The following is a 26965-nucleotide window of genomic DNA, read 5'->3' on the forward strand; positions in this document are numbered from 1 at the left end:
CATTGTTCGTTAGCATGGCTAAAAACTCCATTAGAGTGGTTAATAATTGGGTAAAATTATTATTTAGTACCAAGGGTGTAAGTTTATTTGTGAAAATATTGAATACATTTTGTATACGCGATTTTTACTCGACCTTGAGAAATGCAATTTGTTTATGGTTAACCACTCAAACGTTGATTGTGTCGACGTTAAGGCTTTTTGACAAGAAAGTCAGTATATCGGTGGCTTCCTCGATTCTCTTCGATGTCGGCTTGCCAGCTCCGTGACCCGCCTTCTGGTAGACGCGCAACAGAACCGGATTGTTTTGGAATTTCGAGTCACGAACAGCTTCCTGGAGGGCCGCAATGAACTTAAGCGAATGCAAGGGGCTGACACGATCATCGTGGTCGGCGGTCAGGATCAAAGTCGATGGGTATTCCGTTTCGGCGCCCTTCGGAGTGTGCACGTTGTGCAGCGGCGAGAACTTGTACAGGTTGTCAAAGTGCTCCTTCTCCGATGGGTTTCCATAATCCGAGCACCAAGCGTGGCCGATGGTGAACTTGTGGAAGCGCAACATGTCCATGACACTATGGAATCGAAATATTTAAGACTTGGTCCCAACAAACTGGTTATCTACTTACCCCACTTGAGCCACAGCAGCTCCAAACAAATCCGGACGTTGGTTGATACAGGAGCCGACCAAAAGGCCTCCATTGGAGCCACCTTGGATGGCCAAACGATCCTTGGTCGTGTACTTATTCTCGATCAAGTACTCGGCAGCTGTTTGGAAGTCATCGAACACGTTCTGCTTGTTTAGCAGGCGACCGCCGTTGTGCCACTTCTCGCCATATTCGCCACCACCACGCAGATTCGGATAGGCGAGCACACCATCGAATGTGTCGATGAACATAAGCCTGCAGAGATTGAAGGATGTGTTCACATACATGTTAACTTTTAAAAAGTATTTCTCAACATACCCAGAGAGTCCGAAGGAAGGCAGCATGCTGATGTTGAAGCCTCCGTATCCGTAAAGCAGACATGGTCGCGGCTCAACGTTATCACGTTTTTTCCTAATTATGAACATGGGAACCTTGGTGCCATCCTTGCTCTTGTAGAATATCTGCTCAACGGCGTAGTCCTCGCGACGGAATCCTTCCAAGTTCAGTTTGATTTCGCGGAATACTGAAGGCGACTTCTCAGGTGTCTTGAAATCGTATCGATAAATGGAACCGGGATTCAAAAAGGACGAGAAGTTGTAGAATATTTCGGAGTATTTCTTCTCCCCCGATGTGCCCACAATGGTGCCGATATCCAAGTCGAATTCGCGCAGTAGTGTGCCATCCTTTAGGGAATTAACTTGCAAAACGCTCTGTAGAAGAAGTAGGGATTGAGGAATATATGTAAATGCATGACTGATAGGTTATAATTTACCTTCACATCTCTGATGTAACAAACGAGCAGTTTATCAGCATCAACGCACTTAACCCAGTCCAAAACATCCGACTTGTGCTCCTATAAAACGTAAAGTAGTCGTGATTAATCTTATCTACGTTTAAAAACAAACTAAACCTACGGCTATAAGCGTTTCCCATTTGTCCTCCGCTGGATTATTGAAGTCTATGGCAATAACTTGGTAATTTGGTGCATTCTTATTTGTACGGAAGAATATCTTCGAGCCTTCGTTGGTAATGTACTGAAATAATGAGATAAACATATATTACAATACTATTTTAAAGACTGGAGACATTACATACATCGTAGTCCGCCTCGAATTTTTCCACTATTTTCTTGACATTCAGTTTGGAAGTTATTTCCGCACCGGGAGTAAGATCAGCATAGAACACAATGTTGTCACGGCAATCTTTAACAATGGCCAGAATCAGGTATTTTCCACAATCCGAGACGGTGGATTGGCTAAAGGTGGAAAATTATTTACTATATTGTTTTAATACAATATAATTTGAGATAATTACATGCGCCACGAAGGCTCTTCCGGAAACTCGACCACCAGTGTGTCTTTATCCTGGCTCTCACCCACCCGATGATAGTACAACTTCTGATTCTCATTCTGTTTGGTCTCAGATCCATCGGTTTTTCCATCTTGGTCAGGGTATCTCTAAGTAATAACGACTTGAAATTGAATTACCAGGAAGAAAGACTTCAACACTCACACCATAGAAGAATCCCTTATTGTCTTTTGTCCACGAAATCTCCGAGAACTTGACCTTTTCAAGGACCTCGCTCAGATCCTTGCCCGTCTCCGCATCTCGAATAAGAATCTTGATCCAATCGGATCCACTTTCACTCAGCCCGTAGGCCATGTACTTGCCATCCTCGGAGAAGGCCTTCTGGGTCAGGGCGATGGTGCCGTCCTCGGACAGGGTGTTCGGATCCAGGAACACCTTGCTTTCACTCTCGTCACCCAGCGATTTCTGCTGGTACATGACGCTCTGGTTTTGCAGGCCAGTGTTCATGAAGTAGTAGTAATAGTTGCCATAACGCATGGGACATCCGTATTTGGGATAGTTCCACAGCTTGGTAAGCTTCGTGTTCAGCTTCTTCCACTCCTCTCCATTCTCGAGGAAGGGCCGGCTTATGCTGTTCTGGGCATTCACGAATTCCTCGGTTTCCGTCGAGTCCGGATCTTCGAGCCAGCGGTACACATCCTTGATCTGGGTGCCATGGAAGTCCTCCGCCACGCTTTCATCCTTCCGAGCAACTGGATACTCGAGCTTAGCGGACAAAGTACTTGGCATGGCTCTGGTAACTTTGTTGGATTTATTACACGTATGAATATATGTATTAATCTTTCGCTTTTCGGCTTTTGCAACTCATCCCCATTAGCTATATAATATATATGCATACTTACGATTTGAAGGCAATTCTCGATGAATGTAATTTCTGGGCAGTGCTTTGGGTACAATTATTTGGCAAATTCGGCGGTAGAGCAGCGGGCCTCGAAAAATGGTATGCATTTGCAAAATTATCAATGCAAAAATGGAACACTAATTTGCGATACTTTCGATAGGTGTTAGGGGTACTCCTTAAATTTTGCTACTGCGAATTATATATCGCCGCCTTCTTATAACTAGTTTCGAAATAAAATTCTGTTGTAATTTTACTTATTATATTACAATTTATTTAAATATTTGAATGCTCAAAGCAAAAATTATGACCAATATTAAAAAAAGGTATAATATGTGAGTAAACTTACCAATTGTAAGCCGTTATTTACCTATGTGTGTTGATATCAATTTTAATTAAATCTTAAAATCAATGTTTCATTTAACTATACAATAAAATAGGCAATATCAAGCAAGTTCCTTAAGTCGGCTTATTGAATAACAAATGCTGTTAAAAACACCAAGTTCGTAAATTCGTAAAAATACCGCACACGCATTAAAAAACACCATTTCTTTATATTTAGAAATTCAACCAAGACTACCCCTAATAAAATACCGCAAATGTCAGGTGTGGACAGACAACTGTGGCTCGAAATTAATCGGCCCGTGAACAGATTACCTCTGTTAAACCATATGTTTTGGTATCGGTAGTCGAGTCGGAATATAAACACAATCGAATCAAGTCAAACTGACCGAGCAAATGAATTTAATTGGAATTACGCGCTGTTTTTAGTTCGTTTAATTTGTTAGTCACCAGGAAGCGCTTTATTTGTTCGGTATGTAGCTTTGCTTGAACTTTTCGTACATTGACTGTGCTGGGGAATCAAAGTTTTCACAAATTTTCCTTCCATATGTATGTTTTTCTTGATCAGCAACTTGTAGGCGCATATGGATGTACCTATGCTTGTATGCATAAACAAACATTTTGAATGTATTAACTCAGCTAACTAGTTATTATGTTTATCTAAAAGGTAATACAGAACTTATTCAGTTTTATGCACTTAAGTGCAGTTTCTGAACAAGTATTTGTTCATAACAATGGGCAATTTTCTTCGGGTTTCGTATGACATCTATTTATTTTCGCTGAGTTAACAATTTTGTTAGAAATGACCTTGTAACTAAATATTTTGTTGAGTATTTCATAAGGTGTATGACTTAAGCACGGCCTTCTAGATAATATCCGGGTGTTAAATATATTGCGAATTTAATTTAATTCACATTAATTGTTTTCAGATTGCAATATGATTTCCGAAGTGGACTCCATAAATAAGGACAGTTCAGTACGTGTTGCTGTCAGGTAATATTATTACAATTAAAACAATAATTATGACTAGAAAATATGAATAGCTATGACTAAGAGCTCCTAAAAGCATATAATATTTTTTCAGAATCCGACCTCAAAACTCGAGGGAGCTAATAGATATGTGTCGTATCTGCACGACCGTAACTCTTGGAGAGCCTCAGATTTTTCTTGGATCGGACAAAGCCTTTACGTTCGACTATGTTTTTGATACCAATTCCAATCAGGTAAAGTTGTCATACCAATTTCCACCTTCCCTCAAGTTTCATTCGCCTTAATTGACCATTTCAGTGTGATATATACTCGGACTGCGTGGAAAAATTAGTGGACAGTACGCTCCATGGCTATAATGCCACCGTACTGGCCTACGGTCAAACAGGATCGGGAAAAACGTATACAATGGGCACTGGTTTCGACCACGAGTCGGAATCATCCGATACCGTTCAGCTTGGGATTATTCCGCGAGCAGTTCGTCATATATTCAGTGGAATCGAACAACTGGAGGGATCCAGCTCTTCAGAACACCCAGCGGCTGGTGGAAGTCCGCAGTTCAGTCTGGCTGTTCAGTACATCGAATTGTACAACGAGGACATCTTCGATCTGCTGGACCCGTTCAACAAGAACAGCAACTTTAAGATACACGAAGATGCCAGTGGACAAATCACAATATCTGGGGCGTCGATAAAGCCCATTTATCAACCGCATGATGCCTTAAAGTATGTCTATTTTGTAGAATATAATAGAACACACGTTCTAAGCTAATTATCTATATTTTAGGTACCTTCAGCAAGGAGCATTGGCTCGCACCACCGCATCAACAAAAATGAACGACCAGTCTTCCCGCTCACACGCACTGTTCACGATTTTTGTGCGCAGACAGCGACTGCTTACCCCCAGTGACAATGTTCCGGATAACGACCTGGAGACCCTGACCTCCAAGTTCCATTTCGTTGATTTGGCGGGTTCGGAAAGGCTCAAAAGAACTCAAGCCACCGGCGAGCGGGCTCGCGAGGGCATATCCATAAACTGCGGACTTCTCGCACTGGGTAATTGCATTTCGGCGCTCGGCGACAAATCAAAGAGGGCTCTGCACGTGCCCTATCGGGACTCCAAGCTGACGCGACTTCTCCAGGACTCACTGGGCGGAAATAGTCAGACCTTGATGATCGCCTGCGTGTCGCCCAGTGATCGAGACTTCATGGAGACACTGAATACACTGAAGTACGCCAACAGAGCCAGGAATATTAAGAACAAAGTTAAGATTAACCAGGACCAGAGTTCTCGAACTATTTCGCAGCTGCGTAGGGAAATTGCTGCATTGCAATTGGAGTTATTAGAGTATAAACAGGTAATATGTTTATTTAATCAAGGATCGACATAATAATTAACATAAAAATGCCATTTCTTACAGGGTAAGCTGGTAGTGGACTGCGAGGGTAATACCACCATTTCGGACACATTTAATGAGAATAAGTTGCTTCTGTCGGAAACCAAAAGGCTTCAGCAAAGACTCAAATCGTTGCAAAGCACGATTGCCACTTTGACCCAGAGGAATGCAGATTTGAAAACCAACTTGGATTTGAACAAGTGGACTAGTGACGACAATTCCGATGTTGAAATAGCGAAAGTGGTGGGTCAATACATGCTGGAAATCGAAGAACTTCAGACCAAACTAATAGAATCTGAGGAGCATCGTAAGCAAATGGAAATTAAAGCCACTACTTCACCTAGAACTCCCGTTTATGATGGTAGGTATTATATGATATGATATGATATTATAATCTAAAATCTATGTATTTCAATTGAAGGCGACATCATAACGAAGGCTAAAAGGGATTTGGAAAGAGAAAGGGAGCTTCTGATGTCGCGTTCGTTGCCAGGAATTCAAAATCAGAATGTCAGCTCTGAGGAAAATGAAGTGGCCAGTAGCGATTCTGAGGGTAAGTTAATTATTGCATTTTGCGCAAATTAATTAAAAATTAATAATCGCACAGAAGAGGAAGTAGTAAAGGATTTGGAGGCCATCGATAATGATATTGAAATGAGAACCAAACTAATTGAACAATTGGAGCTGACCAACTCGAGATACGAACAAATGCGAACGCATTACGAGGAAAAACTATCTGTTTTATATTGCAAAATCGAGAACACGCAAAAAGAACGCGACGATGTCCTGGCAAATATGAGTAAGCAATTGAAACAAAAGTGTATAGCTATTATAATTATTAATGATTACAATGACATTGCAGCTACATCTGTGTCAACGCCATCGAAGGATAGCTTAAAAAAAGTAAAAACAGACTATGAAAGCAAGATAAGCCATATGCAAACTGAGATTAGGAAGCTGCAAAATGCGCAAAGGGAACATGTTCGAAGTAAGCAACAACTTAAGTCCCATGAAGTTCGGATTGGCACGCTGCGCAATGAGCTGAATGAGTTGAAGTTCGCAAAAGTAAGTTGACCCTGATTTGAAATCTGTACAAATTACAAACCCCATCTCTCCCAATTACCCAGGTTAAGTTAATGAAAAAGATGTCACAACAATCTAGCCGGCACAAGCAGGAGGAAAGTCGCAAATCAAAGGAAATTGCTCAGCTGCTAAAGGAGCAGCGTCGGCAGAAGAATGCTGTTCTATCGCTAGAGGCCAAAGTGAGTGCTAAGGAGCAAATTCTGAAGCGAAAAACCGAGGAAGTGATTGCCCTTCGCAAGAGCCAAAGGGGAAAGTCCGGTCAGAGGGCACCGGCTCACCTAACATCGAAAATTGCCACCCTTGATGGTTTTTCCACTCGATCGGCACGACATCGATGGGAGAATCTGTACCGCAACATATTGCATGCGGCCAGAAACAGGCAACTGATCACACAACTTGAGAAGGAGCTGGAGCGCTTGATACTAGAGCGCGAAGATCTCTCCCGTGAGCTGAACATAATGGAAAATGGACAAACTGCTGACAGGCAAACGGATGAATTCAACGAAGTGGATAATCTCAAAACAAACATTAGTTATATTCAGGAGAATATAGAGCATGTGCAGCAGGCCATAATGGAGTTCGAGGACACAAAGGACACTGTGCAGAGCCATGTGAATAAGATACAAAGTCTGCTCGACGAGGTGTCAACAGTGGCGGAAGCCAAGTTCATTTTACAAAAGTTCTCCGACACCGCCATTGTCATGTCGTGCAATTTGGCCATTGCCGAATCTCATTTGCAGGAGAAGGAATCGCTGCTGAAGGAAGTTAAGCAAGAGAGCGGCATTCAGCAGCAAATACTGCAGCATTTCCTATCGCAAAACAGCAATGTTCATATAGCCGACATATTTGACTCCCTTAATCTCAAGGGCAGTAATATCGCAAGTAGTGTAAATCCAGGTTCTCAAAAGTCTTTGATCAGCAATGCCACATACGACATCCCGCAAGACGACAAGAATTCCGAGTTCCAACAAGTGGAAATGCGCAGGACGACGAGTAGAAGTCCTTCGCCTTTAGGAAATTCCGATCCGTAAGACTGATTGTATTTCAAATATTTTTGATTAACTCTAAACCATATATTCTTCCTTCAGCTTCGATAAGAGTCCCAAAGTACGCAGACGAACTGCCAAGCGGCAAGATCTGCTTTTTGGGGACACGGAACTTCCAGAACAGGTGAGCTTAGTTACTTATTTTGAAAATACCTGTTTCTAAATGACGAATATTATGATTTCATCCGCCAGACTTTTAATAAAATGACGTGATCGTGCAATCAAAGATGAGGTCATGTGACAACAGCCGCGGTTGGAATTTAATTATATTGATTGGTAATCGCTTGCGAACAAATAATCAAAAGACAGTGTCAATAAGTTACTAAGTTATTATTGTAACTATATTTATTCAAAACTAACTTACTAGTGCTTCCGTTTGTTTTTTTGAATACCGTTTTGTGCAATTGGTATCTTTGCAGTTGTTCAAAATAAACAAATTTTAGAAAATATGAATATAATGTATTAATAAATTATATAAGAGACTTCGAACAATAGCATGCCTTAAAATATACGACCATAAACTTAATTTTATCTTTTTCTGTAAGAACCAAGTTATTCAGCAGCTTTGTGCTAGAAACTAAATTGTTGTTTTTTGGATATTTGAAATCAATTAATTTCAAAGCTAATTCTAATAATAAAATTATATTTCATTGGCTAACATTGTGAGACGTATTAAAAAATGAAAAAGTGTAATTAGGACAATGGAACAATAAACTGAATAATGTTATATTGAAATTTACAAAAAAACTTTTCTTTTGTGGTTAAATAAAATTATTCCTTATAGAAATTTGTAACTAGATTAGTTTTCAAAAATTTGAATTTAATAGCCTACGCATGTGAAAAAAAAATCGATGAATTACCGTTTTCCGTCGATTACTGTTTACTCTTCCGCTATCTTGACATTCATCGAAGTATCGCTTTTTACCGGCAATTCCGCATTTACAACTGGCTTCCATGCACATTTAATTTAATTTTTTACCAATATCTCAACTTATAGTCATGTCGGAGACCAGTGGACCCGCAGTGCGCATGCCTTGGTAACTTGCAATTCGACTTTATAGATCCACAAATAATACTAAGTTCATTTCTTCAGGGTGGAGAAGTACAGACCAAGCGGACTCGATGATTTGATATCTCACGAGGAAATAATATCAACAAGTGAGCATTCTGAGCGTTTAGCCATACAAAGCCACCACATTTAAGTGTACTTCTAGTTACCCGCTTTATAAGCCGCAAGCAGCTGCCCCATTTGCTGTTCTACGGACCACCTGGCACGGGAAAAACGAGCACAATCCTGGCCTGCGCTCGCCAATTGTATTCCCCTCAGCAGTTCAAGTCCATGGTTCTGGAGCTGAATGCCTCGGATGACCGAGGCATCGGGATTGTGCGCGGTCAAATCCTTAACTTCGCGTCCACACGCACCATTTTCTGCGACACCTTTAAGCTGATTATTTTGGACGAGGCCGATGCCATGACCAACGATGCCCAGAATGCCCTGCGCCGCATTATTGAGAAATATACGGACAACGTGCGCTTCTGTGTGATTTGCAATTATTTGAGCAAAATCATTCCGGCCCTGCAGTCGCGTTGCACCCGTTTTCGGTTCGCTCCATTATCTCAGGATCAGATGATGCCGCGACTGGAAAAAATCATCGAAGCCGAAGCGTAAGGCCTTTCAACTGCATAAAATAGCTTTTTACTAACCTACAATCAATCTACAATCAGCGTTCAGATTACCGAAGACGGCAAGCGGGCACTGCTAACCCTTGCCAAAGGCGATATGAGAAAGGTCTTGAACGTCCTGCAGAGTACCGTGATGGCGTTTGATACGGTCAACGAGGACAACGTTTACATGTGTGTGGGCTATCCGTTGAGGCAGGATATTGAACAGATATTGAAGGCCTTGCTATCCGGCAGTAGCTTGGAGGACTCCTTCAAAAGTATGATGCCATTTGGATTGGTAAAAGATCTAAGCTAATGTTTCTTTCTTCTCTTTGCATAGCTGTCGAAAGTGCCAAGTACGCAAGAGGTCTCGCTTTGGAAGACATCATCACAGAATTGCATTTGTTTGTTATGAGACGTAAGTTCTTACTATATCCTCATGAAGTCATCTTATTGATATGTATTCCGAACAGTTGAGCTGCCCATGTCGGTGATGAATAAGCTTATTGTAAAGCTAGCTCAGATCGAAGAGAGATTGGCCAAAGGATGTACAGAAGTGGCTCAAACGGCAGCTCTGGTAGCCGCCTTCTTTATTTGCCGGGATATGGTTTCAATGGAGAAGTGAAATAATGTGTATTCCAATAATAGGGTAAAATTAAATTAAAACAAAAACGTAAAAATGTACACAATTTATTTACTGCATGCTTCTCAAATTTAACATTCATTAAATCTATTTAAAGTGGTTTCAGAGGTAGGAAATGCCTTTTGTTTTTTGTGATCATGCAAAACAATATATGCATAAAAAGACTAGAATTCTGACGAATTAATTCCAACACAAAGTTTTCAATTGTCCTAAACTGAGTAAACAATATTTAAGAGAACCCCTCTGATTTGTACCATTCGTGGAACTTCTCGATATGCTCAAAGATGCCGCGCTCCTCGCTGCGGCACCATACATCGTCTGGTGTTATCTTGAGGCGTTCCAAAGCTGCCTGCGAGGTGTCCTGAATGCGTGGGTCATCCTCTTTAAATCGCAGCACACACGTACCAATGCACTCACCCATGCATGTGCCGTGCTCAAATTCGTAGATAACTAAGTAGAAAAATGGTTCGCCGGGACATTGAAAGCCCGATTTAAGCACAAGTAAAGTATTTGGATCCTCTTTCGGCAGTGACGGTGAGTTGGGTGCTTCGACTATACCTTGTTCCTGCGGCTGTCGATAATCGGAAGTTTGTGATACTAGCTGCGTAGAGACAGGTGTTCTGAATACTGGCTGCTGTGAGTCTGAAATCGCGTTTAATGCTGTTGGCTGCGTTAATTCAGGGTTTACGTTTATTGCTGTTGGTTGCGGTGAGTCGGGGATCTCACTTGCTGCTGTTGGCTGCGGTGGGTCTGACATCTGCCCTCTTTCTGTTGTTTGCGGCGAGTGGTTCTCATCGATGAATGCATTTGGCGGCTTCTCTGGCGAATCAGGAATTTCCACTATCATGTCCTCCTGTGGCGGCGATAAGGACAACCTCTCGCTTGTTGCGTTAGATTTCGGTTGGCTGAATATCACCGTGATATTACTACTTCGTTCGCTATCGTCTTCTTCGGAGAAAACAGGAGTCTGGGTTAAAGAGCGAGTTGCAGCATCGGGTCCCAGTTTTTGCACATAAAAAGAGCCATCCACCTGGTTGTCGCCGTCAGCATTGGTTTCATCTGTTGTGCGAGCTGGTCCTTCGGCGATCCTCTTCTCCACGTCCAGGCACAAAGAGCACTTGAAATCTGTACGCTCGCGCTTCTTGGGCAGGCGCAGGGCGCCCACCAAGCATTTCAGATGAGCAGAAGTGGCGGCGCAAGAAGTACAGCATAGTATGACCCACGATAATCTATTATAAGTTCTACCACTGGGGCACAGGCAGTTGGGCTGGTCGCATTTCAGATTGCGCTCGTGGAGCTCCCTATAGGCGTTCCGTTGCTTCTCCCACGTGGCATCACGATCGGGCACGAAAACCGACTGCAGGCGTATGGAATCCCGGAAACGTTCCGATCGACACCAAATGCAGCGCAAGTAATATCCGGAGGTTAGAGCATACTGACGCATGCATTTCTTATGGGCGAATCCGAGGCGGCAGCAGTCACCGTACACAACGCAATGCAGCTCCACCTTATAGATAGAACTGAAGCAGATGGGGCAAGTGACGTTCCTCGGCGGTTTCGACTGCAGCTGTCGCTTGTAGTCATCCATCGGCCTGCATTTGTAGCAGTAGCTTTTGTATTGGCCGCAAAACTCGAAAACGGCGCGATTCTCCAGTCCGCACTTCAGGTGAAACAATGTCCGGCACCGATCGCATTGCAAACTGGCCCCAATCTTGTTGCAGTACCAACATTTCCTCTTCTCCGCGGCGGCTGCCTCCTCGCGGATGTCGCGAAGCAGAAAGCCCAGGATGCCGCTGCTATCTCCGCCGCGCTGCGGCAAATGAGTTGAGAGGAGCTGGTGGATTGGATCAGGAAGTTTACATTAGTGGGAGTTCTTTCCATTTCACAACAATCGCACTTACCAGGCAAAAATAGTGCACCTGCAAGTTGCGTACAATCATCCATTCGCCAAAGACCAGGTCGTCAGTGTCCGAATATTTGCACATCAAGCATTGCAGCTCCTTGTTATCCTCCATTTGTAAACTGGCCGCTCAGACTAGTTTTGCTGGACAGAACAACTCGTTTGAGTGCTATTATGAATAAATTTTAAAACTAATAACATGTTGTGTGCTCCTTTTTTACTCTATTGGCGGGCAAGTATTTTGAAAAGCAATAAATACAACAGCGCCTTCTTATACTTCAATTCCAGAAAGCACATCTTTGGAAAAGCGCTGTTTCCACTGAGCAACACTCACAATGTACTAATCTGCTTAACTCGCTATATTTCGCGTTAACCCCACTTTTCTTATTTTAATATTATAATAAAATCATTTATTCATGTTTAAAAATAAATTTAAATGTTTTAAGAAATTAACACAATAAAATCGTCGGATGCAAATATTTTGTGATTAATAATAATATGGCATGGCTTTACAATAACAACCTGAAACATAGCCGTGCGTGAATCGTAGGTTTTATTAGATATACCATTATGAAAATCATAAGACTTTACAGTTATAAAGCCATTTCTACGAATCAAGATTCAAATGCTCGTCACGCTATATTAGATACATCTATGTATATAAAATGTGGTTTGTGCATATGCATTGGTAATCGAAACATTCTCTTACAGCTGCAGATATATCACACAAGATACCTTCTGTATTGTTAATAGCAAAATAAAATACAATTATATGCAAATATGTACCCAACAATTAAGAATTTATTGGTATTCCATCTATTCCACTGTTCCGCAGCAAACCTATACGTGGCGTCGCTATCTAGACGAGCTTTCCAAAAACAAAGTTTAGTATAGTATATTTAATGTTAAACAAAATAACACTGTTTCGTTAATTGATTGTGAATCACGTATCTGCATTCACCTCCCCCAGTCCAAGAAACGGATTGTTTATAGCCGCATTATCTTCGAGTGCGTTAAATTGGGCGTAGGCGTATCATTGGGCTGGATCCACCTTAAATAATATGGCTGCCGAGATAAAACCAGCTCAGCGGACCAACAATGATCGCTTTAACACCTCCAAAAAGCCGGAATTGCTGAGTAAGCTGGAGGGCAGCACCGACGATGTGAACGCAGCGATCCTAATTCCGGGCGAAAACGGCGTAATTAGCGTTTCCGATGACAAGTGCGTAGCTGTAGACCATTAATAATATACACAAATGGTATGCCTTATATTTTCATGTTTTTTCCAATAGAACCGTTCGCGTTTGGCTAAAACGCGATTCTGGCCAATATTGGCCGAGCATTTGCCAGTATATGCCTTCCGGCTGCACGGCCATCGAGTACGTACCGGAATCCCGGCACCTGTATGTCGGCCAGGAGAACGGAACGGTCACCCAGTACGCCCTATCCGAAGACTGCAATCGCCTGTCCTTCCTGCGGGATTACTTGTCCCATCAAGCGCGGGTCACGGCCGTGGTCTTCTCGAAAACCCACAAGTGGATACTCTCCGCCGGCAAAGATAAGCAGTTCGCCTATCATTGCACGGAGAGCGGCAAACGGGTGGGCGGATACAACTTTGAGACACCATGCACGGCTCTCCAGTAAGTATGATAAATGGATAGGGGAAGGGGGTTGGTGCGACATTGGATATGGGATAAGCGGGTCATTTAATTGGATTAAACTGCCCACTTTGGCACGGTATTAAACTGCAATTCTTCACGGCTATGGAATTTATTTCGAATTTGAGAACCTTCCATTGTTAATGACGTGTCGTCAACTGAGTCATTTTATCTACACAACATTTTGGCATATATAATAATATATATATATATTATATACATATAATTATTTATAATCTACGTTTAGGTTCGACGCTTTGGCCAAGTATGCCTTTGTGGGCGATCATGCTGGACAGATAACAATGCTAAGGTGCGATGTTCAGGGAGTGCAACTAATTACCACTTTCAATGGACATTCAGGTAAACAAGCTACAAATTATATTTAGTAAGCTAAATATATAAGAATTGGTTCATTTTTAGCGGAAATCCGTTGCCTCAAATGGGTGGAAGGCCCTCAGCTCTTGTTTAGCGGAGCCTGCGATCAGTCCGTGCTAGTTTGGGATGTTGGTGGCAAACGTGGCACCATTTACGAGCTGCAGGGACATAGGTATCTTCCATCTCCAATAATATTTATAAAATAAGATAGTAATCGGCACCTCTGATTATGTAGCAACAAAGTTTCCGCCCTGTCGTACGCGAATCACACGCAACAACTGATAAGCTGCGGCGAAGATTCAGTAGTGGTTTTCTGGGAAATGAATGCAATGCGGAAAGAAGTTCCTGGCTGGGTGGATACAAACAACTGTCAGCTTTGCTCCAGGCCCTTCTTCTGGAACTTCCGCTCAATGATGGATCAAAAGCAGCTAGGTGAGATAAATTGCTTACACTCGAGTTACTCCTTGATTTACAAGTACTTTCTGAATGGCAGGAATACGACAGCATCATTGTCGCCACTGCGGCAAGGCCGTGTGCGACAACTGTTCCACCAATCGCATTAACATACCCATAATGGGCTTCGAGTTTGATGTGCGTACCTGTGATCCGTGCTACAAACAACTTCAGACCGTCGAGCGCCCCTCGCTGGCTTCATTCAATGACGCCAAGCATTCGATCGTCTACATGGACCTCGACGAGGACAGAAAGCGCCTGTTGACGGTGGGCCAGGACAGACTCATCAAGATCTGGGATCTCTCCAACATCTGGGCATAAAACATCCTGTACGCACACGCACGTACCAAAGGTATAATCATTCACGAGGCGTTTCGGTCTTAGCTGGAACACCCAATTAACGAACGATGTGGCTGGCAACGACAAAATCCAGTCCCCCTGCTGCTAGGTTCTCATATAATTGATGTAAAGCAATAATTATTGTATGCACGAATGCTTACATTAAACACATAAATACACGAATCCATCGATTAAGTGGTGTTTTCTAACTGAGTTTTTATTAGATTGTACTTTATACTTAATAGCCACCCCTGCCCGGTGGTGGTGCTCCACGGATCATGCTGGGCGGCGGTCCGCGCATCGGTGGCGGAGCACCGCGTCCCATGTTTCCTGGCATCGAGGGTATGCCGCCGGGAATCATGCCCGGTGGCGGGGCACCCATCATCGGTGCTCGTGGCACTCCTCGTCCCATCGGAGCCATGTGCTGTTGGGCGGGTCCGCCCACACCTCTCACGGGGCCCTGGAGACCCGCTGGCACGGCGGACAAGTTGATGGGCACTCCGCGTCCGGCTACGCGACCGATTCCCGGGCCAGGAGCTGCTCCCGGAATGGGAACTCGGGGCAGGCCCTCCTCCGGCGGCGGGGGTCCCTCCACCGTCAGGGAAACTATGTTCTCGCCGCGCAGCAGTACAAAGCCCAGCACGCGCTTCTCCTCGCGCTCCGGCACCTTGGAATTCTTCGAGCGAATCTTCCGGAACTCCTCGCAGTCGCCGAGGATCAAGTTCATGTGTTTGTCGAACGCTTTGAAGGTACCGATGAAGGTACGCGAGTCCTGCAGCACGATTCGCACCCGATAATTCAGGTGCTGAATCATTTTGTTGTTCTTGCCGATCGTCTGCAACAAAGGAGTTCAAAGGATTTAATTGTGAAATACAATAGCATGCACAAAAGTCGCGCCATTTTTTGCAAGCCATTTCGACTCTTTTTAAAAACGCCGGTATTTATTACAAATTGTGTAATAAAACGAAGGAGTTTGAACTAGTAAATCTCAGCGTAATTACGAAGTTCACCATAAATCATTCTTTTCAACAAATATAAAACAGTTAATTAGCAAAAACAAATTGTTTTATTTATTCGCATGCATGTTTGTATGTATATATGCCTATGTAAATACGAAATCGAAACCGCGAAATTATGAATCTTTCGCTAATTAATACAACGAAACAAAACTTAACCATTGCAGTCAGATGCTTAAAACAGTGTTTTCACTTACCATTTTATTTGTTTTCTGCGTTAATTATATCTCTGGTAAATAAAATACAGATGCCGGAACCTCACCACGGCTTTTTTCGATAGGCATGAAGTATTAATCGAATGGCGTGTGCGGCGGTCAGCATTTTGTGGTGTTTGTCAATCGAGCATATCGAATATAAATTTGTTATTGATATTCCACATGATTTTTTAAATAAAAATTCGATCATCCCTAACAGAAACAAAAAAAAAAAGCAAAATTAAATTTTTCTCTCCTTAAATTTTATGATTTAAAGCGAGAAAAAAAATTTGAATCGGTGTGATTTTTTACCAAATTTTTTTTTAGAGATGGTCGAATTTTCATTAAAAAAATCATGTGGCGGCTCTTATCGATATCGATAAGCAGTGGCCATGTTATCAAACTTATTCTTATTCACCAGCCACGTCATTGTTTATGCCGACATTCTGACAAGTTTTTTCAGAAGCGGCAAAGCCCTCAGTTCTCTACTCGTTGGCAAATTAGGCGAAAAGTAATTTTGGTAACGTATGCAGCTGTTGAAACACTGAATGCCGCCATTATTGCTATAGTATACACTCCCATTTTCATATAGGCGTGCGTTCCGTGACGCAGCCGCAGCGAAAGGAAGTAGAACAATCAAACAGCCAACCGGGCAGCCAAGTAGCCAAGTCGGCGGATTAGATCAGGATGAATATCTTTCGCTTTGCTGGGGATCTGTCGCATGTGTTTGCCATCATAATACTGCTGCTGAAGATATGGAAGACCCGCTCGTGCGCCGGAATATCGGGCAAGTCGCAGATCCTGTTCGCCGTGGTCTACCTGACGCGCTACCTGGATCTGTTCACCACCTACGTGAGCCTGTACAACTCGGTGATGAAGGTGTTGTTCCTGGCCACGTCCGGTGCCACCGTGTATTTGATGTACGTGAAGTTTAAGGCCACCTATGACCACAATCACGACTCGTTCCGCATCGAATTCCTGCTGGTGCCGTGCGCCCTGCTCTCGCTGGTCATCAACCATGAGTTTACCGTGATGGAAGTGCTGTGGACATTCTCGATCTATTTGGAATCGGTGGCCATTCTGCCGCAGCTGTTTCTCGTGAGCAGAACCGGCGAGGCCGAGTCCATCACCAGCCACTACCTCTTTGCTCTGGGATCGTACCGTGCACTCTACTTGCTCAACTGGGTCTACCGGTACATGGTCGAGTCGCACTACGACCTCATCGCGATCTTCGCCGGAGTTGTCCAGACCGTTTTGTACTGCGACTTCTTCTACTTATACATTACCAAAGTTCTTAAGGGCAAGAAGCTCCAGCTGCCGGCATAAGCGGATGGATAAGTGCATAGATGTGGGGCATTTGTGTTTTGTCGGCACACATCATCAGAGTAAACAAGCGAGCGATCCACGGCCCGTATTATACAAAAGATACAGAATCGAGGGGAGCGCCTAAGTTGTAATTATTTAATGAGAAATAAACCGAAAATCGAAAGTACACTATAAACTATGCAATACCGACATCGTACATTGAAAATGTAACAAATGTATTAATCTCCGTTTTCCGAACTGCACTCACAAATTTTAGAATCCAAAAATATTAAAAAGAAAACATTACTCCAGTAAGAGATAACGTTAATTAACAAAATCGAAACAAATGTTTTCTCTTTTGCGCGGAGGCTTATCTGATTCGCAATAGTATCACAGAAGAGGTCATAGATTTCTTTGTTTAATTAAGAATTTAAAGTTATGCATTAAATAGCTCTTAAGCCGCCTGTATCCTAAAAATTCGAGTAACTTTTAAGTCTTATCGTGTGGCTAATAGTAAAGTAAATGATGAGCGATGTCAACATATAATACACATATTCTGAAAAACAGGCCACAGGATCGTAGGAACTCCATGTGCTGCTTGGCACAACTTCTATTGAATTCCGAAATGATGTATAACATTTCTGCAACTCCCTCTTTTAACCTAGCACGCTTCGCAGTCATGCCAGCAGATGTAAAATTTAATTTATATGGAGATCATGTACGAAACAAATACGAACCTAATGTGGCATAAATAATATTTTAAACACTTTTGCAGATATTATATTATAAACAAAGTAAAATAAATAACTCGATATTCTTTTATTTACTAGATTGCGATGCAAACAGGAAGTCAGGATGTATAAATATATTTTACATATTTATAAAATTTTTAGTTTTCAAAAACTTGAAGCACAGTGCCGTTATCAAAAAAAGGGGAATACCCCTAACACTTTGCTGTTATCTATAAAAATATTTACAGCACTGCCACACTGCAAAAATGTCATAATCAAAACAAAATGGGCAGAATTGCGCTTTTAAATCGTTTAATGAGCCAGAAAACGACTACCAGAAACTTGTTTCAGTTCGGCAAAGTTAAGGGGTATGCTCTGAGCCCTATCTGTTTCAGTACTCTATTATATTGGGTGTACTTGCAGAGATACTGGCAAATATGAACAAATCGTGTCCACCGGCCAGGTTTCCCCGGAACGTTTTGTGCCCGAGGAGATCGAGAAACCGGCGTACTACTTCAAGAATATGCCACCGGGCAACACGCTGGGATCGCCGGAAATCAAAACCCAGGATCAGATTGATGCCATGCGTCTGAGCGGCAGACTGGCGGCCAGGATACTGCGCGAATGCGGTAAACTAGCAACAGTTGGCATAACCACCGATCAGATTGATGCCTTTGCGCATGAAAGAATTCTCGAGTCCAAAGCGTATCCGTCGCCGCTGAGATACGCCGGCTTCCCAAAGTCCATTTGCACGTCGATCAACAATATCGCCTGTCACGGAATTCCGGATGACCGGCAGTTGGCCGACGGGGATATTATAAATATTGATGTCACAGTCTTTTTGAACGGCTACCATGGCGACTGCTCGAAAACGTTTCGCGTGGGCGACGTGGACGAACGGGGTGGCTTTCTCGTGGAGGCCACTAAATCCTGTTTGGATCAGTGCATTTCGCTGTGCGGCCCCGGTGTGGAATTCAATGAGATTGGAAAGTTCATAGACAGATATTGCGACGAACATGACTTGGCATCGATTGCTGCTTTCATTGGACATGGAATCGGTAGCTATTTCCACGGCCCGCCGGAGATACTACACTATTGTAAGTAAGACCGCTTAAGAGACTCGTCCTTTGCTAATCATGCTGCCCATCGTAGATAACGAGATTCCTGGAAAGATGCAGCCGGGCATGACCTTCACCATTGAACCCATTCTGTCCCTGGGCGGAGCAGAAATAGCAGTGCTGCAAGATGGCTGGACGGCGATTAGTTTGGATGGCGCACGCAGCGCCCAGTTCGAGCACACCATTCTGATAACCGAGACGGGAACGGAGATACTTACAAGAGATCAATAGAATTTTATGTACATGATGCAATTTTTATTCGTGATTCCCATAAAGTGTTGAATGAGTGCAGGATGACAGTCTTGTGCATTTTGTGCCGTTTTAAGCGTCGACTCCGTCTGGTTAGGTGCTCTAATTGATTGACGATGTATACAGAATTTAACTACAAATGGCATTGGACTTCTGCACCGGCTTCTGAATGGGAAGGAAGAGCTTAAACTCCGGCGGCAGCTCGTCCTCCGAGTAGAGACGATCGGAGAAGTAGACGCGTCTGATGCGGCAATTTGCATGAATCTGTACACGGAGTGTCTCCACATAATTGGTGCCGTATGCGCGACGCGTGAAGTCGGACAGGTTGAACTGGATCTGGTTCCATCCCTCGTCCAATCGCATGGGCATGGTGCAAATGAAAGGCTTGACACGAGTTGTCGACTGGTAGTTACTGGCCCTAAACCTTCGCCGCACGTTCTTGTCATCGAGAACCTGATTAGGGGCGGAAATCATGGAGTTACTGGCATCTGCAAGATGACGAAGCTTACCTGAACCTCGAACGTGAAGTACTTCTTCATGTTCTTGATGATCATCACCAGAAAGGGCAGCTTGATGCCCAGCGTCTTCTTCGGATCTGCCGGACATGTTATGAACGTGGTGCTGACATTGGTGCCGACTATTTCCAACACGAGGCTCTGTATGTCGTTGTCGGTGATCCGCTTGATGTGTCCATTGCGCACCTTCTTATCCCACAGCTGCAGCGGCTTCGAGCCAATACTGTACAGAATTGATAGGAATCCCGATTGGAAAGTGTTTTTGAACATTTCGCGACTGCTGTGCAGTGACCCGTTCGCCCCACGGATAGTATAGTCTCTTTGAAATTTATATAGGGCCAGCTAAGGGTGGCCGTAAATTTTTCGCACAGCCGAAACTCGTACAAACTACGAACATCAATGCGGAACTAGATTATTTTCTCATGTCAACGAATTTGTTTAGCACGGCATCCTGTTGTTGCCATAACAATAAACGAGCAGGGTTGCCACCCTTCCAGATGTTCGACCATGCTTGCACGTTTATGCGGTGTGCAAAATTGCGAAGTTGAAGGCCTGCCTCGCTTATGGAACGGTGGAAAAGAAACAGCTTAAAGTTTATATCAAAACATGCGTTACTTTGGAATTAGCTAGACAAAAGAAGCCTATTATTGGTAAAAAATTTAATTTAATGAACTAAAAGCTTTTTATGAAGTTAAAATGGTGGTTAAGTGTTTATTATTAAACTTAATATATAGAACATAATTGTGAAAGATGCACAGATTGCTAAATTGCTAAAGGTGGTTAAGTGTTGTTATTAACAGCAAGGAAACTTAAAATATAGAAAAGTAATTGAGAAAGTTGACTTTTCCATATTCCGATTTCTATAAAGCGAACACCTAAGCAGCTATCGAGTTATCGGGCAAAGTCACATCACCAGTTGATGTGAGTATTAAAAAAATATATAGCTTACAGAGTACAAATGGCATCGACATCCAGGTAAAAGTCGTGTTTCCTATCAATTTGTGGACACCAATAATGGCTTACTGCTTGCAGACTGGACAACAACAAGGTGTGCTGCTACGCACACCCCGAATCTCCGCTCATCGAGGACTACAGGGCTGGCGACATGATTTGCTCGGAGTGTGGTCTGGTGGTTGGGGACCGCGTAATTGATGTGGGCTCCGAGTGGCGTACCTTCAGCAACGAGAAGAGCGGCGTGGATCCCAGTCGTGTCGGTGGGCCGGAGAATCCGCTGCTCAGTGGCGGCGACTTGTCCACCATAATTGGTCCGGGCACAGGATCCGCATCCTTTGACGCCTTTGGAGCACCCAAGTACCAAAACAGACGCACCATGAGCAGCTCGGATCGCTCCCTCATATCAGCCTTTAAGGAGATATCCTCGATGGCCGATCGCATTAACTTGCCCAAAACTATTGTCGATCGGGCCAACAATTTGTTCAAACAGGTGACAATCGAGTTCTGGTTGATTTGGTTGAGACCTCATGCCGTTTTCTTGTAGGTTCATGATGGAAAGAACCTCAAGGGTCGTTCCAATGATGCCAAGGCATCCGCTTGTCTGTATATAGCTTGTCGCCAAGAAGGAGTTCCTCGCACATTCAAGGAAATATGTGCTGTCAGCAAGATCAGCAAAAAAGAGATTGGACGTTGCTTTAAGCTAACATTGAAGGCTCTCGAGACCAGTGTGGATCTCATAACCACTGCGGACTTCATGTGCCGCTTCTGCGCCAACTTGGGTAAGTGTCTATAGACTTTCTGTGCTTGAAGGTAGCAGGATTAATACCTATACTTCTTATTAGACCTGCCGAATATGGTTCAACGCGCTGCCACGCACATTGCAAAGAAAGCCGTCGAGATGGATATTGTACCGGGACGTTCGCCAATTTCTGTGGCCGCAGCCGCGATCTATATGGCCTCACAAGCATCCGAGCATAAGAGAAGCCAGAAGGAGATCGGTGATATAGCCGGTGTGGCCGATGTCACCATCCGTCAGTCCTACAAACTTATGTATCCGCACGCAGCTAAGCTCTTCCCCGAGCACTTTGAGTTTACCACTCCCATTGATCAGTTACCACAGATGTAATTCTTTTTCGTAGATCCGATGCTCAATACTAACGCTAACGTCCTAATTTAATCACAAAGTACGATTTTATTAAATAAAGTTAGCATAACTAATATTCAAATAGAACTGTTGGACCAATCAGAACATAATTAAATCTATATATTGTTAAATTAATTAGCTAAGTTAAACCCAAACAGTTTTTGAACTTTATTCCAATGATTCGTAATACTTTGCTTGCTTGATTTATCTTTACATTTTTGGTGTATCTTGGGTATAGCCGATTATTTAATAAAATTTAATAATAACCAGAAACAATAATTACATACTACGTTTGACAGTTCTTTGCGAAAATAAGTTAAACAAACCACGTACTCTGTTTATACATAAGCTTTAAGTAATTAGTAATAATATAAATGGATAAAATATTCGCAAATAAGACCAATCTGTAACTTTCAACATTATCAATTGCAAATAAAGCGGGGCGTTTAAATGTAGTAAATGGCTAAATTCATTTAGAAAGCCAAGCAGGGCAGCAAACTAATAATTCCAAAGCATAATACATGTGCTAATAGTTAATGACGAATTATATCAGTCGCCAACAATAGTTATTGCTGAGTTTAAACAGTGTATATATTAGATAACTAGTCAATAGAAAGCGAGCACTTTTCGTCATCACTGTGGCCCACGCACTCCAGCGCCGGCCGATGCTCGGAGTCCCACATCCCGGGACCGCAACGCTTGCACAGGCCACTCAGGGTGCACGGGATCTTCGGCAGCTGGCGGTACTGGTGGAGCAGGCCGCGCGCCTTCCGCAAGATCAGTTGACCGTCCATGTACATGGCCAGCGAACTGAAGTGCAGCAGCATCTCGTCGGGGCGCAGATTCTGGGCCACCACATCGTCCGCATAGACAGCGATGATGGCCAGGCAGAGGAACAGGTGAAAGTAGTCCGTCAAGTAGTTCGACCAGCACGCCTCCCACATCCGTATGACCACCGCTTCGGTGAATTCGCGCTTAAAGCACAACAGCAGCCAACGATGGCAAAAGAGCAGCTCCATGGAGTCGTTGTGCTGCTCCAGATGCTTGTAGAAATGCGGCAGCATTATCCGGATCAGTTCGCGCAGGTAGCTCAGATTGTGGTCCACATCCCGGTCGGTGGGAGTGCAGACGAAGAAGGCCCGCTGCATCAGGCCCACAAAGCACCAGAAGGTCTCGGACTCGTTTTGAACTTCGCACAAGACAGGCGCAAGGAGATCACTCATACCCTGTAGGTTATCCAAAAATGTATTTAGGGTAATTTGAAGAATAGATCTAGGACCCACCTGGGAATAGGACATTCCGGTGTTGTATACGGCAAAGTTAAGCAGAATGTTTTTCATGACCTCGGTGTTGGGATTATCGTCGCCGCAGAAGAAGGGATTGGTGCGATCCGTGCGAACCACATCCTTCTCCACCACAATCTGCACGGTCTTCCAGAAGTGAATTTGCTGTTCTGGCGACATGGAGTACAGGCGCTTTCGCGTAATTTCCTCGTACTCCTGCCGCTTGATGTCCATGAGCACTGCGCGATCCTCGAATGTCGAGGAGAATGAGTAGCACTTTAGGAGGAATGGCCACACCGTCTTCCGCAGACTCTTCTCCAAGCCACCAAAGAAGACACACTTCCGGAGCAGCAAGTCGTCCTCGATCTGTCCCTTCTCATTGAGCAGCGTGCCGTAAAAGAAGTTCGTGGTTATCTTCTTGACATCGCCCTCGTCCGGATGCATTTCCGATTTCTTGACCTCCGGCCGACAGACCATGAAGTGCCTGTATGGCAAATCGAATTTATCCTGGCCCGTTTCCGATGTGATGTTGTGCAGAAAGCAGTGCCACTGGTGCAGCACCTGGGCCAGGTGATCCAAGCCACCGTAGTGGAAATGTAGGATCTTGTACTGCGACTCCCGCGACGCTATCACCAGCTGACCCGAAGTACAGTTGTCGTCGTTGAAGAAAAGGCGCAGAGATCGCATTTGACTTAGGTCAACGGAGAAGTGGCGGCACTTCATCGCGGATTTCTGACGATCGGCCGGAGTCGAATTGCCGCTATCGGGAAACTCCAGGTTGTGCTTAAAGGCAAGCAGTTCGGGGGTCGTCCACTTTGGGTTATCGGCTGCCGGGCCATCGCCTACTAAAGAACCATACGTGCAATCGGAGCAATTGTTAACATCCGGCCGGATGGTGATGCAGTTAAAGGACTGCGATATATTGCTGTTCTCGATCTGCGGATTGGAAATCGTTATGTTCACCGACGTGATGGGGTTATTCTTCAGCAGAGCGGTCAGGTCGTCTATGGATGCAGCTTGGCCGCCCAGCAGCGGTTGCAGTTCGTTCTTCAGCTCCTGCATATCCGCCGCGCTCTCGTCCTCCTCCCGGATGTCCCGCTCCTGGATCGTCTGAGGAATGGTCACGTGGCAGTAGCCATTTCTAGAGTCCGGCGACTTGCTCCTCGGATTGCACTGACCCCGGCAATCGTCGGCATTCAGATTGGTATACTTGCATAGCGACGAGTTCGGTATCCAGGTGAGCAGGAGCGTTGGCCTCTTGGCGCTATTATACTGATCCACAAAGGTCTTTGTCGTGCAGGTCAGATAGCCCGGATTGTGCAGTATATCCGACTCATCGCGGGCGATTGTGGGCGGATGGATGCAGACGTTATTCTTGCAGAAGAGGATTTCGTTGTCTTCGTAAGCAATATCGATTTTTCTGTCCAATCTCTCGTCGCCCAGTATGAAGCTAGAAGCCTTCTTGATAATGCTTCCTATGGGCATGGTCTCGAATTTGATATCTTTGAGCGGGTAACTACTATATGGTTAATTATAGGTTTCCTTCACGGAGTAATCCTTACGGATTTACTAGTGGGCGGATGGGGAACTTTTGGAACTGTCTGGTTAGCTTCTGGTTTGGCGGATCTTGGTTTGATTATGGCGGTCGCTGGTTACCATAGTTTTAGGAATTTGTTGGCTAAACCTTTGATCCGATAATTAATTGTAACACAGCGGATTGGTGAAAAAAAAACTATTAACTTTTGATTCTAGGGACCTCTCACAAGCAGGATGACATTGGAGGAAAAGAATTTACGCGAAAACTCAGCGCAGACGCAGTTAAGAGTCGATGGTTTTAAAACTGGTTTCGATATTTAAAAAATACTTTAAGAATGTTATGTATTTATTAATTCAAACTGCAATAAAAAGGTAGATTTTTAATATCAAAGATAATATATTGAATACGAGTATTTGTATATAAATATCTTCTTATTCAGTTTGAAAATCAATAAATTCTAAGTCTATTTCTATAAGTTTATCTACATAATCAAACTTTATATCAAATGGAATACAAGTCATAATATATATACATTAATTAAATAAATTCAAATAAATTTAAGAAACTACAGGAACATTGGAATTGGAACAGCATATGTTCCAGTTATCGATATCAGATTTTTAATAGATTTACCTTCACTAACGTAAATAGAATCAATAGTCGCCTGAAAATATTTATATTGCTTTTAGTTTTGTTTTGAGTTCTTGGTAAAATGGCGAGCAAAAGAAAACACCAGGCATCCCAGAAAGTGAAAGAGGAATCCTTCAAGAAACACACACTTGACTCCGATGAAGAGGATTCTGATGACTACGAAAGGTAATGCTTAAAACCTGTAAAAAATGATTGTTTTGATTTCGGCACTTCTTGTTTGCAGGGAATATCTCAATGATAGTGACATTGAGGGCGGCGAGGAAGGCGTGGCAAAAGTGGAAGATGATGTGAAGGTAACACCATTCAATATGAAGGAAGAGCTGGAGGAGGGACACTTTGACAAAGATGGTCACTACCATTGGAACAAGGAGACGGAAGCAAAGGACAATTGGTTGGACAATATAGACTGGGTTAAGGTAAGGATACCATCACTGCTTATTGCACACAAACATTTAATTTTTAAGCAATATTTGTCTAACAGATTGGCACACAGAAGAACGCCTTCGACCCGGCTAAAGATGACGGGAACTCCTCCGATGAGGATAAGAACGAACCCGCGGGCAAGGCCTTTAACTTGTCCATGAACCTCATGAAAATGCTCGAGTTTATGAAGCCGGGAGAGAGCGTCAAGACGACCCTGCAGCGTCTGGGAAAGCAGCGCCCCGTCTTAACAACCCTTCAGAAGATTAAGCAGAAAAAGGCCGGCATCGTTGACCCAAAGACACAGGAAATCTCTCAGCTCACCGAGCTGGCCAACGAGATTCTCTCGAAGACGGGCAATATGGATATATATCAGGATACATACGAAAGCATCAAGGCCAAGATAGCCGATTTGCCAGGAACGAGCAAACCTAAAGTAGCCGATGATATTGATATGTATGCAGATGATTTCGAAACGAAAGAATTGGAGCGCTCCAAGGCATCGACTGATAGCTCCAAACCAACGACGACTACCTCGGAGGTGACCTGGGAGTTTAAATGGTCGCAGGATGAGACTGAAATTCAGGGACCCTTTTCCACGGAGAAAATGTTGAAATGGTCCCAGGAGAACTACTTCAAAAACGGAGTCTATGTGCGAAAGTGCGGTGAAAACACAAATTTCTATACCAGCAACCGCATAGATTTCGATTTGTACTTGTAGGCCTTAGGTAACAAATGTTAAATTCTTTGGGTTTTCACTCGTTTTCTGCATATAGACTTTGTTCTGTAATTGTGTACTTTATACTTTACAAGAGGTTTCAATTTGTTTACACTTGGTTTGGACTTAAAATAAAATTCATATTCATATTGATTGATTCTGTCGGCTCTTAAATTTGGTCAGATATACTAAATTATGTATCCGAGTTACTCGCGTTAGGGAGGAATAGCAAAAGATTCTTCTATCAGACCCACTAGTTCAGTAAGAGGTATCTGACAGTCGAGAAACTCGAAAATGGCGCTCAATTCTTATTTTGTATGTGCAAGCGATAGTGTGCCAAAAGTATCGTTTGGGCGGTGATAGTGCAATCGATAATTGTGCAGCTTTGATTTAAGCTTGTAA

At 43.5% G+C, this 26965-nt stretch overlaps 12 protein-coding genes across 13 annotated transcripts; 7 read left to right on the plus strand and 5 right to left on the minus strand.

Moving 5' to 3' along the window:
* Positions 1-56: 56 nt before the first annotated feature.
* On the minus strand, positions 57-2988 carry LOC6611993 (prolyl endopeptidase). Its single transcript, XM_002036474.2, has 9 exons — positions 2849-2988; positions 2151-2746; positions 1953-2095; positions 1734-1893; positions 1553-1672; positions 1411-1491; positions 957-1348; positions 621-893; positions 57-566 (listed from the first exon to the last, which is right to left on the minus strand). Exons 1-9 carry the CDS (start codon positions 2952-2954, stop codon positions 167-169), a joined length of 2271 nt encoding a protein of 756 aa, XP_002036510.1. The 5' UTR covers positions 2955-2988; the 3' UTR covers positions 57-166.
* Positions 2989-3534: 546 nt separating this feature from the next.
* LOC6611994 (kinesin-like protein KIF21A) lies at positions 3535-8224 on the plus strand. The gene is made up of 12 exons (XM_002036475.2): positions 3535-3658; positions 4116-4179; positions 4271-4409; positions 4474-4898; positions 4960-5530; positions 5594-5930; positions 5991-6122; positions 6177-6368; positions 6432-6634; positions 6697-7679; positions 7741-7822; positions 7891-8224. The coding sequence occupies exons 2-12, from the start codon at positions 4124-4126 to the stop codon at positions 7909-7911; spliced, it is 3141 nt and encodes a 1046-aa protein (XP_002036511.1). The 5' UTR covers positions 3535-3658; positions 4116-4123; the 3' UTR covers positions 7912-8224.
* Positions 8225-8697: 473 nt separating this feature from the next.
* LOC6611995 (replication factor C subunit 5) lies at positions 8698-10053 on the plus strand. The gene is made up of 6 exons (XM_002036476.2): positions 8698-8735; positions 8792-8856; positions 8913-9363; positions 9424-9638; positions 9701-9778; positions 9834-10053. The coding sequence occupies exons 1-6, from the start codon at positions 8698-8700 to the stop codon at positions 9983-9985; spliced, it is 999 nt and encodes a 332-aa protein (XP_002036512.1). The 3' UTR covers positions 9986-10053.
* LOC6611996 lies at positions 10035-12128 on the minus strand. Its single transcript, XM_032714980.1, has 2 exons — positions 11905-12128; positions 10035-11837 (listed from the first exon to the last, which is right to left on the minus strand). The coding sequence occupies exons 1-2, from the start codon at positions 12016-12018 to the stop codon at positions 10233-10235; spliced, it is 1719 nt and encodes a 572-aa protein (XP_032570871.1). The 5' UTR covers positions 12019-12128; the 3' UTR covers positions 10035-10232.
* Positions 12129-12964: 836 nt separating this feature from the next.
* On the plus strand, positions 12965-14923 carry LOC6611997 (WD repeat and FYVE domain-containing protein 2). Its single transcript, XM_002036478.2, has 6 exons — positions 12965-13125; positions 13196-13543; positions 13809-13921; positions 13982-14108; positions 14172-14368; positions 14430-14923. Exons 1-6 carry the CDS (start codon positions 12965-12967, stop codon positions 14708-14710), a joined length of 1227 nt encoding a protein of 408 aa, XP_002036514.1. The 3' UTR covers positions 14711-14923.
* On the minus strand, positions 14920-16049 carry LOC6611998 (small nuclear ribonucleoprotein-associated protein B). The gene is made up of 2 exons (XM_002036479.2): positions 15942-16049; positions 14920-15563 (listed from the first exon to the last, which is right to left on the minus strand). The coding sequence occupies exons 1-2, from the start codon at positions 15942-15944 to the stop codon at positions 14967-14969; spliced, it is 600 nt and encodes a 199-aa protein (XP_002036515.1). The 5' UTR covers positions 15945-16049; the 3' UTR covers positions 14920-14966.
* Positions 16050-16346: 297 nt separating this feature from the next.
* On the plus strand, positions 16347-17539 carry LOC6621777 (ER lumen protein-retaining receptor). 2 transcript variants are annotated; one of them, XM_032719786.1, is made up of 2 exons: positions 16347-16463; positions 16531-17539. In XM_032719786.1, exon 2 carries the CDS (start codon positions 16626-16628, stop codon positions 17262-17264), a length of 639 nt encoding a protein of 212 aa, XP_032575677.1. In that variant the 5' UTR covers positions 16347-16463; positions 16531-16625; the 3' UTR covers positions 17265-17539. The 2 variants fall into 2 exon arrangements, with proteins under 2 accessions (XP_032575677.1, XP_032575672.1); XM_032719781.1 differs by having other exon boundaries at positions 16347-16458.
* Positions 17540-18223: 684 nt separating this feature from the next.
* LOC6612000 (methionine aminopeptidase 1D, chloroplastic/mitochondrial) lies at positions 18224-19384 on the plus strand. The gene is made up of 3 exons (XM_002036481.2): positions 18224-18342; positions 18398-19071; positions 19127-19384. Exons 1-3 carry the CDS (start codon positions 18260-18262, stop codon positions 19321-19323), a joined length of 954 nt encoding a protein of 317 aa, XP_002036517.1. The 5' UTR covers positions 18224-18259; the 3' UTR covers positions 19324-19384.
* On the minus strand, positions 19326-20325 carry LOC6612001 (cilia- and flagella-associated protein 20). The gene is made up of 2 exons (XM_002036482.2): positions 19851-20325; positions 19326-19794 (listed from the first exon to the last, which is right to left on the minus strand). Exons 1-2 carry the CDS (start codon positions 20124-20126, stop codon positions 19471-19473), a joined length of 600 nt encoding a protein of 199 aa, XP_002036518.1. The 5' UTR covers positions 20127-20325; the 3' UTR covers positions 19326-19470.
* A 406-nt stretch (positions 20326-20731) lies between these two features.
* Positions 20732-22409, plus strand: LOC6612002 (transcription initiation factor IIB). Its single transcript, XM_002036483.2, has 4 exons — positions 20732-20831; positions 20889-21300; positions 21355-21589; positions 21653-22409. Exons 1-4 carry the CDS (start codon positions 20815-20817, stop codon positions 21934-21936), a joined length of 948 nt encoding a protein of 315 aa, XP_002036519.1. The 5' UTR covers positions 20732-20814; the 3' UTR covers positions 21937-22409.
* On the minus strand, positions 21983-25031 carry LOC6612003 (TBC1 domain family member 16). The gene is made up of 2 exons (XM_002036484.2): positions 23238-25031; positions 21983-23180 (listed from the first exon to the last, which is right to left on the minus strand). The coding sequence occupies exons 1-2, from the start codon at positions 24720-24722 to the stop codon at positions 22557-22559; spliced, it is 2109 nt and encodes a 702-aa protein (XP_002036520.1). The 5' UTR covers positions 24723-25031; the 3' UTR covers positions 21983-22556.
* Positions 25032-25413: 382 nt separating this feature from the next.
* On the plus strand, positions 25414-26571 carry LOC6612004 (CD2 antigen cytoplasmic tail-binding protein 2 homolog). Its single transcript, XM_002036485.2, has 3 exons — positions 25414-25590; positions 25649-25841; positions 25907-26571. Exons 1-3 carry the CDS (start codon positions 25487-25489, stop codon positions 26564-26566), a joined length of 957 nt encoding a protein of 318 aa, XP_002036521.1. The 5' UTR covers positions 25414-25486; the 3' UTR covers positions 26567-26571.
* The last annotated feature ends 394 nt before the right edge of the window (positions 26572-26965 follow it).

This window comes from Drosophila sechellia, chromosome 2L (genome assembly GCF_004382195.2).
Source record: "Drosophila sechellia strain sech25 chromosome 2L, ASM438219v1, whole genome shotgun sequence".
NCBI lineage: Eukaryota > Metazoa > Arthropoda > Insecta > Diptera > Drosophilidae > Drosophila > Drosophila sechellia.

Coding starts and splice junctions, on each gene's coding strand:
- LOC6611993 (XM_002036474.2), bottom strand. CDS start 2,954: ATGCATACCATTTTTCGAGGCCCGCTGCTCTACCGCCGAATTTGCCAA. Junction 2,747..2,848: donor TCGAGAATTGCCTTCAAATC/GTAAGTATGCAT, acceptor AATCCAACAAAG/TTACCAGAGCCATGCCAAGT. Junction 567..620: donor GCTGCTGTGGCTCAAGTGGG/GTAAGTAGATAA, acceptor TCGATTCCATAG/TGTCATGGACATGTTGCGCT.
- LOC6621777 (XM_032719786.1), top strand. CDS start 16,626: ATGAATATCTTTCGCTTTGCTGGGGATCTGTCGCATGTGTTTGCCATC.
- LOC6612002 (XM_002036483.2), top strand. Junction 21,301..21,354: donor CCAACAATTTGTTCAAACAG/GTGACAATCGAG, acceptor GTTTTCTTGTAG/GTTCATGATGGAAAGAACCT. Junction 21,590..21,652: donor CCGCTTCTGCGCCAACTTGG/GTAAGTGTCTAT, acceptor ACTTCTTATTAG/ACCTGCCGAATATGGTTCAA.
- LOC6611995 (XM_002036476.2), top strand. CDS start 8,698: ATGTCGGAGACCAGTGGACCCGCAGTGCGCATGCCTTG. Junction 9,364..9,423: donor AAAATCATCGAAGCCGAAGC/GTAAGGCCTTTC, acceptor ATCTACAATCAG/CGTTCAGATTACCGAAGACG. Junction 9,639..9,700: donor CTTGGAGGACTCCTTCAAAA/GTATGATGCCAT, acceptor CTCTTTGCATAG/CTGTCGAAAGTGCCAAGTAC.
- LOC6612004 (XM_002036485.2), top strand. CDS start 25,487: ATGGCGAGCAAAAGAAAACACCAGGCATCCCAGAAAGTGAAAGAGGAA. Junction 25,591..25,648: donor GATTCTGATGACTACGAAAG/GTAATGCTTAAA, acceptor TCTTGTTTGCAG/GGAATATCTCAATGATAGTG. Junction 25,842..25,906: donor ACAATATAGACTGGGTTAAG/GTAAGGATACCA, acceptor TTTGTCTAACAG/ATTGGCACACAGAAGAACGC.
- LOC6612001 (XM_002036482.2), bottom strand. CDS start 20,126: ATGTTCAAAAACACTTTCCAATCGGGATTCCTATCAATTCTGTACAGT. Junction 19,795..19,850: donor ACTTCACGTTCGAGGTTCAG/GTAAGCTTCGTC, acceptor GCCCCTAATCAG/GTTCTCGATGACAAGAACGT.
- LOC6611997 (XM_002036478.2), top strand. CDS start 12,965: ATGGCTGCCGAGATAAAACCAGCTCAGCGGACCAACAATGATCGCTTT. Junction 13,126..13,195: donor ATTAGCGTTTCCGATGACAA/GTGCGTAGCTGT, acceptor TTTTTCCAATAG/AACCGTTCGCGTTTGGCTAA. Junction 14,369..14,429: donor GATGGATCAAAAGCAGCTAG/GTGAGATAAATT, acceptor TCTGAATGGCAG/GAATACGACAGCATCATTGT.
- LOC6611994 (XM_002036475.2), top strand. CDS start 4,124: ATGATTTCCGAAGTGGACTCCATAAATAAGGACAGTTCAGTACGTGTT. Junction 5,531..5,593: donor AGTTATTAGAGTATAAACAG/GTAATATGTTTA, acceptor CATTTCTTACAG/GGTAAGCTGGTAGTGGACTG. Junction 6,635..6,696: donor ATGAGTTGAAGTTCGCAAAA/GTAAGTTGACCC, acceptor CCAATTACCCAG/GTTAAGTTAATGAAAAAGAT.
- LOC6612003 (XM_002036484.2), bottom strand. CDS start 24,722: ATGCCCATAGGAAGCATTATCAAGAAGGCTTCTAGCTTCATACTGGGC. Junction 23,181..23,237: donor CCGGAATGTCCTATTCCCAG/GTGGGTCCTAGA, acceptor GATAACCTACAG/GGTATGAGTGATCTCCTTGC.
- LOC6611996 (XM_032714980.1), bottom strand. CDS start 12,018: ATGGAGGATAACAAGGAGCTGCAATGCTTGATGTGCAAATATTCGGAC. Junction 11,838..11,904: donor AGGTGCACTATTTTTGCCTG/GTAAGTGCGATT, acceptor CCAATCCACCAG/CTCCTCTCAACTCATTTGCC.
- LOC6612000 (XM_002036481.2), top strand. CDS start 18,260: ATGGGCAGAATTGCGCTTTTAAATCGTTTAATGAGCCAGAAAACGACT. Junction 18,343..18,397: donor CAGTTCGGCAAAGTTAAGGG/GTATGCTCTGAG, acceptor GTGTACTTGCAG/AGATACTGGCAAATATGAAC. Junction 19,072..19,126: donor GCCGGAGATACTACACTATT/GTAAGTAAGACC, acceptor TGCCCATCGTAG/ATAACGAGATTCCTGGAAAG.